This window comes from Solea solea, chromosome 12 (assembly GCF_958295425.1).
Source record: "Solea solea chromosome 12, fSolSol10.1, whole genome shotgun sequence".
Lineage (NCBI taxonomy): Eukaryota > Metazoa > Chordata > Actinopteri > Pleuronectiformes > Soleidae > Solea > Solea solea.
Genome location: NC_081145.1, coordinates 5,689,909 through 5,704,950, shown reverse-complemented (window position 1 = coordinate 5,704,950; position 15,042 = coordinate 5,689,909). Strand labels below are relative to the sequence as shown.

The 15,042-nt window shown below is 39.1% G+C and overlaps 1 protein-coding gene across 2 annotated transcripts; it reads right to left on the bottom strand.

Annotated features, from left to right (window-relative positions):
- Positions 1-5,153: 5,153 nt before the first annotated feature.
- prpf18 (PRP18 pre-mRNA processing factor 18 homolog (yeast)) lies at positions 5,154-14,357 on the bottom strand. 2 transcript variants are annotated; one of them, XM_058646422.1, is made up of 11 exons: positions 14,179-14,357; positions 13,544-13,621; positions 13,319-13,345; positions 12,067-12,168; positions 11,800-11,913; positions 11,343-11,489; positions 9,256-9,324; positions 8,233-8,373; positions 8,061-8,132; positions 7,799-7,954; positions 5,154-5,558 (listed from the first exon to the last, which is right to left on the bottom strand). In XM_058646422.1, exons 1-11 carry the CDS (start codon positions 14,242-14,244, stop codon positions 5,478-5,480), a joined length of 1,053 nt encoding a protein of 350 aa, XP_058502405.1. In that variant the 5' UTR covers positions 14,245-14,357; the 3' UTR covers positions 5,154-5,477. The 2 variants fall into 2 exon arrangements, with proteins under 2 accessions (XP_058502405.1, XP_058502406.1); XM_058646423.1 differs by lacking the exon at positions 13,319-13,345 and having other exon boundaries at positions 14,179-14,356.
- Between the last annotated feature and the right edge of the window lie 685 nt (positions 14,358-15,042).

Genomic DNA, 15,042 nt, shown 5'->3' with positions numbered 1-15,042 from the left:
CTGCCCATTCTATGATCAGCACCAGACTGTCTTCCATGTTTAACTGTTTTTTTTAAATCATATTCAAAACAGTTAGAAAGACAAGCAGAAAGTACTTAATATCCTATCAGGTGAAGCTAAAATTGCAATTTCATAAATAGAAAAAAAAACAGGTTGGAAAATAAAGATTGGCAGGTAACAATAAATAAATAAATATGTTTTTAATAATGTGTGGGGGATTTTTAAAGGTGTACTTTTCCTCCTTGGAGGATTCTGAAATGATTTTGCAGATGTATTATTTTGATGAATGTTTTTTTTTCTTATGTGGTCTGTAGTTGTCTTTCTTTCTTATTGATAATGTTATAAATAAAAACATAAAAATCAATATTCAGCTGAGTCAGCGGTCCACGCAGGACTTCAGATGGTTCGCTCTGTAGAAAACTCCACGCACAGGCATGTGAGTCTCATTCTCCAAAATCCAATAGATGCAAACTGCAGGGGGAGCATGAACAATGTGGTTTGGTTTTATCTGAGAAACTATTGATTTACCCGGCTAAAACAGGACAATTCGATTCTCTCCCACACACACACACACAGACCAAACCTACAATCCCACCAGGACCAATTACAAAGTGTAGTGACATTCACTTCAAACACCAGTGTCCTGTTTGGCAGACAAACTGTGACAAAAAGCAGCTCTTGACTAATCTGATTTGATAATGAAAGTTAACAGTCAGCCTGACGTTGGTGGCAAAAGATTAAGGCAGAAACAAATCAGGGGGGATAAGACACGCTGGTGAATGTTTGTGCTTATCACATGTGATCGTGGGAAGCTTCACAGCAGTATCTCTTCTCTCTCACACACACATTCCACTTTCAATTGATTAAAACATCTATCACAGGGCACTTTTCTTTCTCTTTTTCTCTTTTCTCTCATCTCCTCTCAGAAGAAAACAAAGCAGTGGCCATGAAGCAGCCTCAGAGGACAAGGCCAGAGGACACATACTTCATATCAACACTGAAAGTGTATTCTAGTTAGATCTCACATTGTGCTGTAGAAGCATTCAACCATTAACTCTCACGGTCAATTCGAGTGTCCACTTTATCTATATTGCATGTTATTGCAGTGTGGGAGGAAGCCAGAGAACCCAGAGAAAACCCACGCACACATGGGAAGAAGAGGCAAACTCCATGAAGAAAGGCCCTTGTTCCAACCTGGGGTTCAAACCTGGGTCTTCTTGCTGCAAAGGCAAGAGTGCTAACCACTACACCAACCGTGTGGCCTGAGGTCAAATCATTCTTTCAACAAAACTAAAAACTGGACATGGTTTCCAGCCAGAGCCTCAGCAGAAATGCACTGTTATATGCATATTTTATGTTTTGGACGACTTTAGACTCTTTTTTTCATATCAGAAACATGCAAATAATAGTTTTTGAGAGAGACTGTTTTATTTTACCTCTGCCAAACCATTTAAACTCCTTTCTGATCTTGTAAAACACACACGTTTTTCACAAAAGTCTGAAGAGACTGAGAGATATTTTCATCTAAATGCTTTATAAATCGTTTCTATTTTTGTGAAATCATTAATATTCATTAATATTCCTTAGTTGTTGCCGTAAGGAATATGGAGAAACGGGAGAGGTTTTTAGACGCTGCCATGTTTGTTTGTTTGTTTTTTAGTTCAGTTTAGTGTCACCTTACAGGCAAACGTTCCACAGTAACATTTACAAAGACGTCATTCTTTGATTGTATTCACAAAAACGGATCACTTTTGATACTAAGTAATAAGTTAACTTAGCGATGTGATATTCCCTCAGTGAAAGCACCTTGTGTTTGTCCTCTGCTGCCACCCTCGTTAAATGAACTGTGGATCCTGACCTTTAAGTTCCATTTGAGCCCTATAAACTGTTCGCCTAGATGGTGGTGATGATATCGTTAGTGACTCCTGATGTAACCACAGTCACTTTACATGAGGCTGCTGATGTTCATGTGACGTATTTACCATAAATCCTAGGTAAGAAGTGCATTTGAATCCATAAAACCATTAAAACCACCAGGGGTGCAGAGAGAAACTGAGCAAAAGCAAGACAAATACACACATGCGGAGAGAGAAGAAGAGATGTGTGGTGCTCATGGTGCTGGTGGTGCTGGTGGTGGTGGTGGGGGAGATGCACTTTACGCCTCCCCTGGTTATTGGTTTCCACCTCTGTTCAGGTGCCTGGCAACAATCATAACATCCAGCCAGTCTAGGTGTAAGGAGTAGGTGAAGCTCTAATTACAGACCCAGTTGGCAAGCAACCACACACACACACAAGGCTTTTACACAGACAATAATGCAGAGTGGTCACCTGGAAACAACACAATCATCGGAAATATTCCATTATAGTGTCTTCATTTGAAAGTGGAATAGACTCAAGGCAGAGTTCACTCTTTCACTTTTCATTGTCACGCATGAATAACACGCATTAAATAAGTCAAGTCTTATTATAGCAGAAAGTCCAGCTATGTGGGGGGAAAACATATAAAGAAATATTCAACTATTATATACCAACAATCACCGAGAACTTCACACAATTTCAAAATAAAAGTGTCTTGAAGTATACAGTAGTTCACAATAAAAAAAAACTTATTATACAAAATGACTATAAATATCAAGAACATATATTTAGGTTCTTGACAGCTGTCGCTAAATACACGACTCCTCTGTTAAATATTGAGATTTTAGAAATGTCCGTGCTAATTGTTGAGATTAACTCAAAACTCAAGTTTTCGTGGATTTTAAAGTCTTTTTAACTGATCTAAAGTTCGGCATTGTTCGGTTTGATTCTTGTGTCGGACGTCGCGCTCCTGATTCTTCCAGTGACGACACTCTGACCAATCAGTGGCCGGCAGACTGATGACGTCACATTTTAGTATGAATTTTACCCGCTGTACCTTTAAATGAACTGAATCTATTATCCTGACATACTTCACCATGAAATAACACTCTGGAAAACTATTAAGCTTCCAAGCAGCATTATTTGCTTTGATTTCCACATTAGTGTGCTAATATATGCAAGTTACACGTAGGCTATTGAGATTATCCTTCCATAAAGCGTCAGGATTTGAATGTGTTAATGACACTGAGTGGATCCCTCACATGTCCCACTCTGACACAATCCTGCGCCTGGAACAAAAGGAGCATAGAGAGCGGGTTTTTATCAGCTTGCTCACATCTTACAGCGAGTAATTGGACTGTGCATGTAAGTCTGAGGTCATTAGAGAGTGCCTCCAACACAAAGAATACAAACCCTCGATTGTTGTCAGGGAAATCAGGCGCCATTTAACCAGGACGTCCACACACGGGCTCAGTGCCAGGCAAATCTGGACATTTGTTTGCAGTCTTTACAAAACAAGCTACCTATGTTGAGACAAGGTAGCAACATCTCAACCACTCAAGGGGTTGAAATTAAAATACTGTTGCTACATCTTATAAGAATCTAGGTATCATCATTCAGCTGGAGGTCAAAATGGATTCCATTTTTAGGAACAAATCAAATTCCTCCATCAAGACAAGGAGGTATTTGATATCAGCAATTTGTTCACCTCTGCTGGATTATGACCTTTTGTAGTTCATGAACACCCTGAACAGTATCTGAAGAAAACTACGGTGGCCGACGCGGGCAAACGCACTGCAACGACCCAAAACACACAAGCGAAAACACACACAAACCCCAAAACACGCAAGACAGAAAACACACACAAGTCCCAAAACACGCAGCATAGAAAACACACACAAACCCCAAAACATGCAGGACAGAAAACACACACAAGTCCCAAAACATGCAGGACAGAAAATACACACAAGTCCCAAAACATGCAGCACAGAAAACACACACAAACCCCAAAACACGCAGAACAGAAAACACACACAAGTCCCAAAACATGCAGGACAGAAAACACACACAAGTCCCAAAACACGCAGGACAGAAAACACACACAAGTCCCAAAACACGCAGGACAGAAAACACACACAAGTCCCAAAACACGCAGGACAGAAAACACACACAAGTCCCAAAACACGCAGGACAGAAAACACACACAAGTCCCAAAACACGCAGGACAGAAAACACACACAAACCCCAAAACACGCAGGACAGAAAAGTCCCAAAACACGCAGGACGTGTAAATGTCCTTTCTGTTGGACATAACATTGCTCTAACAAGATAAAGCTAAAACAGGTCACAACTATCCCTCTGGTGCAAAAACACACACAAGGAAGTCTTGTGTTTATTTAGAAGCCACAACAAATACACTGGATAATCATTTAAAAGTCCTTGGCTGAGCAGACGTCACTGCTGACAGTGACACATCAGTTTAGACCTTGGACGAAAACCAACATATTTGGCACATTTGGTCTCAAGGACACAGCGAGTAACACTTCTCATGACGTTAGTTTAAGCCCTCCCGAGATACATTATTTCCCCTTACGTTCTTGTGTGTCATAAGCAAGTGGTGAGGGGGGTAAATGGTATTCTCTTTCTTATTCATGGTATTTGCGCTGCCAACTGTGATCGTGTCCAGCTGCGTCTCAGGCAGTGACGTGTTCAGAGCTGACGGACTGAAACCGTGGTGACGTGGGTTCACAGAGCCGAGAACACACTATGACCACAATGAACAGATCAGGGTCTCCATGGTTACTCGGTGTAATAAGGTCAATGTGTGATGCTGGATGCTTCTTAGCACAACACTGAAAGGTTTTCATCAGTGGTTGCAAATTACATTTTTATTCTTCTTCTCCCCCCAATTACCATCCAGTAATCCAGAGCACATAATTGAACAATGATTCCTTAATTTGCTATCTTCATCTGCCCAACGCTGCTTAATGAATTCTTCACTTATGAAGTGTGCAGTGCTGCAATCAAAGTGCGTCATGGTGCATGTTTTATTATTAAAGGTTTCCATGCACACACATCGTCGAGAAACGTGGTGGCTAAAATGATCAGGTTTTGTAGTCCAGATGCAGAGGACGAGAGAGCAAATCTACATAATTATTATGGAACGGATTTAAATTAAGTATTTTTCAGCTCTCTCTGCTTTGCACACAACTTCATTTTCTCACACAAGCTGCCTCCAGATACAGGGATTGGTTGATTTATCTGCTGAAAACATGACAACGCAAACCCACACAAAACAGACTCAGCAGAACTTTAATATCTCAGATGTAATGAAACTTACACATAGTGGATCTTTCTCTGCAAATAACACTTAGCTTAGCCACACCATGGAAAAAATAAAAAGACACCAAAAGAAAGCATGGAAGGGGAAGATCAGTTCAGTAGCTCATGATATATATTTAATATTACAGAAAATTGTAGAAAATGGATCCGACTCTTCAAAACATCCATAAATGTGAACGTTCTTCAATTGTTCTTCCACAACCGCACTTGAGAAAGACCAAAATCCAAAAGTGAAGAGCTCTTGACAACATTATCTGATGACACGATGGACTGGACACTTAAAGAGCATTGTACTCTACACACTTTGACGGAACAGTGGTGAAGTGTTTCTGGCAGATGGTCATCAGCCTCTTCAGTCCCTGTATGAAGAAAAACAAAAATAAAAGGTAAGAAAATTCCACTGTCATTGACACAGGTGCGAATCTCTATGTATGTCATTCAATTATAAGACAATAATTGATGTATCAGAATTTTCATTGAAAAACATCTGTTTTGGGTTTGTTAAGCACATTTATTTCCAGTTTCCTTTGAGAGTGTGTGTGAGACTGTGAGTCTCTCAGGTGGATCTCTGCAACCAGGTGAGTACACTGTGAGTGGCTCATTGGAAGGAGATTGGCTCACCATGAGTGGTTGAAGAGAAGAAAAACCCTCACTCAACTGCACTCTGGGCATCCTCCTCCTCACCTTTCCAAACAAATCCTGTGTCGTTGCAGTTTCATAGTAGTTAAGTCGTAGTGTGTGAAGATTTGGATAAGTTGCTGTGTGGGTATTTAAGTTCATTTTGAAAGCTGCAGTAAATAGAATATTTTCTTTGTTCCATCTTTCTTTTCTCCTGTTTTCTTTTTGCAGGTAGGATTGGGTTTGAAAAGAGAAGTTTTGGTTTGTTATTTTTCCCTCGATCCTCTCCGAAAATTAATAAAACTGCTACATTTGTTTGAACAGACTTTGGATTTATTTTGGCTTTCTTTCCAAAGACGAGGTGGAAGACACGCACGCACACACACACACACACACACACACACAACACACAAATCTACAGTAATAAGTATTAAATCACTGAGACAATCCGCAGTGTGATTATAGAGTCTCACTGTCCTGATTAAAAGAGCACAGAGAGAGACAGAGAGAGATGCTGCGGTTATCGCCTCCTCCAAGTCCTCTCACTGATTTTGGCAGAGAATTGTTCGCACACTTAAACAGTATTTACGTTTTCTTTTGCGAGTCCTCTAATTAATGTGTATTTACTCTGTAATAACATACGGCAGATTTTTCTGTATTGAAGTGTTCGAGAGAATTTTCCATGACATCAACATCAACAAACAACTGAATCGTTAGAAAAAATAAATGGTTTAGACTCGTCTTTTTTAGACATCAATAGTTGTATTTAGAGCTGCAACTAAACCTTATATTCGTAACCGATTAATCTGTCGATTATTTTCTCGATTAACCGCGTAATCGGTTGGTTCATAAAATGTCAGAAAAGGTTAAAATATGTTTGTCAAACCTGGAAATTATGATGTTTTGTCGAATGTCTTGTTGTAAATTCTTTGTTACATGGAGCAAAGAAATGAAGAAAATATTCACATTTAAGAAGCTGAAACAATCAGAAATCTGGTTTTAATCATGAAAAAAGCTTCAAACCGATTAATCGATAATCTGATGATTAGCTGACGATTAATTTAGTAATCGATTCATTATCAAGTAATTGTCTCAGTTCTAGTTGTATTCTTGTGTTCAAAATAAATGATATGTGTTACCTACTGTCGCTATCATCCGACCTGAGCTCATTCCGAAACCTCAGCAGTTTATTAAATCACCAACTTGTGCAGATACCAGTTGGTGATTTACACTGACAACAGCATGACGCAATTTACCGTCATATAAATAAGCTACAGACAGACTTTTTAGGAATTCCAGTCATTCAGTAATGTTACACTTTGCAATAATATAAATATATATATATATAAATATTTCTGATTTAAATAATCCGAGTACTTCCAATAACAGGAGAAGAGGCGGGAATACTTTGAGCACATACTAAAACTGTGTAACTCAAAACTTTTCTTTGCTCAATGTTAACATATAATGTACCACAGGGGTCACATTAACCGAGAATTCTCCGTCAACGACAGATATTTTTCTACCACGACGGAAGAATCTGAAGGCTGTCCCTCTTGAACAGAGGTTAATCTACTGTAACTTGAAATAATTCACACACAACACCGCCAATAACCACTTGTAAACAGTGGCGCCGGAAATCCCACATTATGGGGCCGTCCGTGCGTTTCCGTGCAGAATACGCTGGTTCAGAAAAACTATGAAGTCACATTCCCAGCTCTCTCTTGCGCTGTCATTCATTGTCTTGTGTTTAGAGATTGTTTGACAGAGTTAACAACTACTGTCAATGAAAGGTAACTAAAGTCAGTGTGAAGATGTGCTGGAGATCACTAGAACACGTCCTGTCTTTAGAGATTTCAGGCAGCCAAAAGCTGGCGCATGTATATGATCATCATATATGATGATACCAATCATCATTACATACATGAGTATGAGGAAGGACTGATGAAAACAACTGTGATGAACAGTGTGAAAATCTCACCTGAATGTATTTCCTTTGCGTTTCATCGTTGAGAACGTGCGCCACGTGTTTGGAGAAAATCTTTTCTCGCCCCGTACGGGCATGGATGCCCACCATGGTCACACCAATTGGCCAGGGAGCATTTCCAATGGCCATCTGCAGGTAAGCGTCATTCGCCTTTAAGAAAAATGAGACATATTGGTTAAAAAACGTGGCAGTAGATTAGTCACACTCAAAGTTCCTACAGGAAACAAAATCAGTGTTCATGGATCGTTTGACAAACCTTGACATATTCTCTCTCCAACATGAATTTAATAATGTCGGTGATTGACTCTTTGATGTCACCTGGTAAACTCTGAAAGAGATAAAAACAATTATGCATCAAACATTTTGAGCAAAAAGAGAGAGAGAGAGAGAGAGAAAAGACACATCGTCCAGCTTTTAAAAATAGATACCTTCTTCCTGAGTTTCCTGAAGAGAGGTTTGAGGTACGACTCCGTCTGTGAGTGTGTTGCACTGGCCAGTTTGCCCTGAACACCGCGCTTCACATGGTCCTCTCTTTTGTTCAGATCCTTGGCCCAAACACCGAGCAGAAACTAAAAATAAGAAAATATTACTCAAAATTGAAATGGTCACCGACATTAGACAGAGTCTCTTCTTAAAGCTGCATCGTGTATAAAAATATACAAATGTTTAGATTGTCAAACAAGTTCACGCAATGCTAATTAAGTTTATTAACGACGCCAAACGACTCTCAGTATAGCAGAGTTTAGATGTCATGTGACCTGGGGACATTCCTACGCTGCACACAGGAAGTCAGAGATGCAAACACGTTGGAGTATGACTGAAAACATAAATAAGTGCCCATAATAAAGTTTCAGAAGTGAATTCTACTGTTCAAAACCCCCCGCCGTTTAGCAGTTTGACGGAATAAATGTCTCTTGTCCCCACCCGCCTCTGCCCTGCTGCTGTATACACTCAAACACTCCCTCACTCAGGTCTAATAATGTTGTTTGACAGAGCCTGTTTACAGATGAAGGATGCAGCATTCAAATGATACGTTATTCCATTTCTGTTCACAAAGACCAGACAGATGCAGAACAATAACAACAGAAATGGTAAAAATGACACACTGCAGCTTTAACTTGTGGCTTTAATAATGTTACGTATCACAGTACATGTTCCATCTTGAAAATACCGTTATATTTCTATGTTTAATTGATAGCAATTATTTACTTACATTTTTTTGGGGTAACACTCTATATAAAGGAACACATATTCACAATTATTACAATTATTAAGCACGTATTAACACCTTAATCAGGAAAAATCTTAATTCATGTTGTAATAGGAGGTAGAATAAGGTGTTAATACATGCTTAATAAAGGGCTAGTATGCTATTTATGCATGTTAGTAAGCACCTAGTTAATGGGGAATATGTGTTCTTTAATATAAAGTGTGACCTTCTTTTGTCTTACCCTCAAAAACTTGTCAATGACGTCCTGGTCCCAATTGTCATCTCCTGTTCCCAGGGTTTTACCCAGAGCCTAAAGAGAGTTCAAACATTAAAGACAAAATCAACAACTACCTTCACTGACAGACGCTGTAAAACAGGGAACAGATTAGATGATGGATTACTAAAAATAACTGCATACACAATTTCACTCCAAGGCGGAGCTTTCAAATTTAGAGGTTTGAGCAAAACATCACACATCTATGCCCATATTTGGACATTGACTCATGTTGGTACAGAGGTTCCCACAGAGGTTCCGGTTATGTGACATAAATACATTTGTTTATACATGTTCACAAACAACCGAAGTATTTTTCCTAAGAGCTCATATTTTTAGGGAAACTTAAAATTCCGCTAAAATAGGTCAGGAATTAGCGGCTGCTTCCTGCACAACTCGACAAGACACAACAGTTTAATGAAGTGGATGATGAATTATGCCGAGTTTTGTAATGACTCTTCAGATTGAACTCAACCACTGCTCTTGAAAGCAGCAGGCTTCACAGTTGACTTTAAACCTCTGTGTCTGTTGTCAGTTTACCTTTTACTGATTAAAAAAAAAAACCTGAATTTACAACTAAATAAAACCATGTGCACAGGTGTATGACTGTGCTGCCACCCTGAGGTGAAAGGAAAAAAAATACAGTGAACTTGCTCGATGTATTAGTGCTGCTGTATAGCACTATTAGCTATCGTATTTTATTTTACTATCTTATTAGAATGTATTTTTTGAGAGACAACTCGCAGACTGATCTGTGGGTGGGACTTCAAGTCAAGACAATATGGCGAGAACAGACATGTTGCTGCTGTCGATGACATATCGGGTGATACGTCTTCTGGGCAAAAACAGTGGTTTTGTAGTGAATCAGAGGAGAGAAAATTGAACCACCAAAGGCGGTCGTCTCATGCGTGTCCATCACTCGGCTCATTGTCTCTACAGATCTATTATAGCAAAAATGGCAGACGCCAGGGGAAAAAGCATAGATGTAAGGTGACTTGAAGATTTTGAAATCACTGATGGTCCAGTGGCCGTTAAATCTCATGTGTGGAAGCATTTTGGTTTCCCTGTGTGAAGAAATGAGAATGGAGCAAAGGCGATGGAAAAACGGACTGCCAGACTACAGTGACCTGGGAATACGAGTAATATGAGAGGTAACTTGGCAAACCATCACCCTGAATATAGCATTTACAATCCCTTTATCCCACTTCCCCATAACAGAGCCAGGGCTGCATCAGTGAAGTATCAGAGGATGTAAATCCAAAGACCTTCAGCCATTTTCTGTGGTGGACAATGAAGGATTTAGAGGATCAGTAAAACACTCAGGAGCCAAAATATGAAACTCTGTCACAGACAAACTGATGTCAACCAGCTCTCTCATGCACCTGCTACTCCACACAACCATAGGTGTTGTGTCCATTATATTGGGGAGGGACGTGTGTCCCCCAAATTTCGGAATTATTCGTTCGGACCACCTTGCATATTAGTGCTTGATCAGTCCCTCCACCCAGCGCTGTTTGTATTGCTTTACTATAAATCCATTCCCCTTGATTGTAAGGAGAGACCACTGAAAATCTACTCCAGGTTTTAAGCATAACAGCATATTGCTACAGCAAGTGAATCGTCAGGCAGTTTAGTATTTTAAAAGTCTTTTAATGCCCAGTGCTTCAGTATTTGCTGCACAGAAACTATAGTCGGACTAATGAAACTAGGCCTAATCATCTCCATCATCTCTTGAGTCAGAGGCAGGGTCAGCATGTAGGGACACTGGAGAGAGTTGAATTGCTGATGTGAGTGATGAAGGGTGCAGGTTTAAAAAACATGCTGATGCATATGGACTAGTTAAATGAGGACTTATTATTGAACCTGTCTCTGAATAAGTTATTGAGTCAATTGTTTTTGTTCACTTAAAATATGACTATTACTTAAAATACATCAGAATGGCATCTAATTTTCTGGGGGAGGACCCGTATAATTGTGTGATGGGCTTTGAAGTGTTAACCCCTAATATTTAATGTGACCAAAAGTCATGATATTAAGTTATCAGAGAAATGTACCTCCAGTTCTTCTATAGTGGTGTTTTCTTCGTGTACTTTAAGGTCGTGCTGTGTGTCCACTTCTCCTGCCTCTGTTCCTCCAACTATCTCATTCAGGTACTGCTGGTCAATCTTGTCCATGGCTGCTTTCAGGTCGTTCCTCAAACCCTAAAAAAAAGGGACAACAATACATTCCAGGTGGAGAAAGAGTGAACAGTCATTGAAATGTTGCAAAATCCAAATTAGGATTTCCAAAAAATTACCACATGACACAATTTAGCAGCCACAAAACACAACTCACAAACACATGAATAGCACCAACGATTAACAAGTCTGATCATAGTGTTAGTGGTGACAGATTATATCAGGGCTATAATGAGAAATGTGTTAGTGGTGATGATGTGCAACTTTTCTGGTGAAGTGAATTCAGTGTTAATTTATGTTCCGCTCTGGAAACTTCGTTCCACCCCACTCTTACCTTGTTTACTTCTGGGGTCAGAATCTCAATCTTCCTAAGTCTTTGGAAGGCATCATAGTCAGATTCTCCAAAAAGTCGAACTGGTTCCCCTCTTTCTCGAAGTCGTCGTATTACCTAAACACAGTAAAAGACTCAAGTAGTATGGAAATCTTCTCAACCATAATTTTACTAGAAAGTCACACTGAGATTTAAATCAATTTTACTTTCTTTGACCCAACAGGGTCAGTGAACAGCATACTTCTAGCAAAATCACACATATTGACTCACCTCCTGTCGTGACAGAGTCATTGGCAGCTTCTCTTCAGTTAGTTCCATTTCTAACACTGGAGTGGCTGAGGTGGATGGCTCATCTTCCTCCGCATTTTCAATCTTCCAGGAGAGAGGAAACATATTTACTGGCATTAATGGACAGTTTTATAGGTAATATAAGGTCCACTTTACATCAAAACATTTGTCATTCTATGCCAAAGCAAAAAATAGAAAAAAACAAAAACCACTTGCATTATGTAAGTGATACCTTAAGTGTGCATTCCAAATCTTACCTGAATAAAGACAGGTCACTAAGTAACTTACCAGTGAAAGCAAGCGTGTTGAATGTTACTCTAATTTCATAACATTCATTTAGTGGAATTTGAGTGTTACTGCACTGCATCTGAAACCCAAAACACTACTTTGTTTGAAACAAAGAAAAATAAAGTATACTACCAGGTCATGCTTTCATAGGCACATGCATCCTTGCACCGTTAGATTGTGCTTCATGCAGCACAATGTAACAGAACAAACAAAGTGATGACAGAAGCCTGCCACAGAAACAACAGCCCTTCCTCAAATAAACACAGTAAACTGCATCTGATCGTATTAAGTCTGACATTTTAAGTCTTTAGCAAAGAACAGGAATAGATGTATCCGTAGGACAACTGTTAATTTAATGAAACAAAACTAGGAAAAAACTCATAATTGGACAAAAAAAATTAAGCCGTTTTTTAACATTTCAGTCCGGTACCCATGCTGTAATCCAAACAGTTGCTGTGTTCCACTCTGACTTTACTGCTTCCTTTCTTTGTAACCTTGCTTTCTGACAAATACCTGTTGCTGACTTTGTAAACAGTTTGTAAGACATAACCAGTACAGGACAAATGAGGTGGTTCAGGAAATGTAAGTGAATTTTTGTACCAAAAGAAATGCTCATTGCTTATGCAACTCTGACAACAATTACTTGTATGATTAAATAACAATTTTAAAAACAAAAATTATACTTTTCCGAAATGACCTAGAGCAGGACCAATTTATCAATAATTGTCAGCAGAGATTAATTGATGTCAAATAGGTATGTAGCAGATTGATTAACTTCATCCTCATAAGGTTATGTCTAACAACCAGTAAAGTTGCCTCCCCCGGGTCATTTCTGCTTTTATCCTTTCGAAAAAACAGGCCAAAGAAGCGGAAGCTTTCAGGACACGGTTCATTTTATTCCTTTGTCATGCACCCTGTTAGCTAGTTGCGCTGTGCAATCCCATACCTGGCTCTCGGGAGTCTCTCTCTGAACCTACAGATGCAGGCAGCAGAGGCAGTTTGGGAGAAAACAGCATAGTAAACACAAACATGAATGTGCACTAGGGCATCAATGCCATCAACCTTTGTTTTTCTGACTATTTATTTACAGAAAAAATTGGACTGAAGAAAATCAGTGGTGTCATAGGTGTGACTTTTTGAGATAAAGCAAGAGACAAAAAGTGGTATCAACCTTATATCCACATCTTCTGAAGTAATCCTCTTGTTCCTTGCGAGCAAGATCGCCCCTTTTGAAGTACTTTTTGTTTTCCTGGGAAAAGATAATTGCATTATTAAACATCTATGAGTGCCTTCCTAAAATAAATACAGAGTGACCTTCTGAAGTGCTTAGGATAATAATAATTATAATATTTAGGATAATAAACAAAAGGGTTCTTCTTTTTTGTTTTCCTCTTACGTCACTCCAGGACAGCTCAAAATGCGTGGCAACAATAATGCGTGGTTATTTTGTTAGTATTATTATTGAATTGACACATAATACTGTGTGAATTGGACCTGTATAAATATGTATATCCACACAAACACGAGTATACCAAGACACAAATTCATAGAATCACCAAAGTTAGCACTAATATGAGCCTTTGTGACGGTCGGCTATCGCCTGTGCTATGCTACATCACACAGATAATTTAGTTTGTCGCGTCTTATGTTGTCTGTTAAGTTCAGTTATTTACAGATTTCCATGTTGAAACGTGTTTATAACCATTATTAGAGAAGAAAGTTGTCTGAACTCAGATAGCTCTCGTCAACATTGGCTATTCGGTTAGCAGCACGCTAACAAAACAAACAACTTAATCAGCAACTTACGTCAACAAGCTGTTTCTCTTCGAGGAGCTTCCTCTTTCTGGCTATTTCAGCTTTAATTATATCCATTCCAGGGCGCCGATATTTTTCGTCAGTTCTTTATTTCGGCAAATAATGCCTTATCCAAAATATTAGCGTGGCGCAGCGGCTTTGAAGTTTAAACCGGAAGTACCAAAACAGGAAGTTCACCGAACACACCTTTCAGTATAAGAGTGCTAAGTGATTTCTTTTGGTCAATTGAACATACTTGGGTTAAACGAGTGACTTGGAACTGTGATTAAGAATTTCGAACTGTGGAGGGCAGCATTACACCTCGGAGCTTACAACCTGCCGATACCGCCCCAGTGAATTAGAATATAATTTCTGCTTTCAAAAAGCTATCAAATCGCCAGTGAAGTTAGTGTAAACTGGGGCAAGATATATTTTGTATAGTTGCCTGATACAAAGTGGACATTTATTTCAAATGAGTTTGAGGTTTCAATGTTGAAGTTTCATCAAAGTTGGTAAATCATTGCAGGCTGGACTCACAAATGTTATCCTATATTGTCAGTTCCACATTATCCACAGTATGTCCTTGTATTTGGCATTTTATTTTATTATTTTATTTATGTATTGCTGTGAAATATGTCTTCTTTTATATTTTACATGTTTTTTTCTAAAGTGCAAAAGTCCTATTGTATCCACCTTCACTACACAGCAGGCTTCCACCCTGCCTCCATTCTTTTTAATGTTTTTTTTATCTATCCCCGATGATAACGTCCAAAGCCAGTGTGCCACCTAATGACAAAGGGAAGCACGTATTCAGGCGTCTCTATAGAGCCATGCAATGTCTGCTGCAGTCACTTCACACCCTTACATGTATGGGGG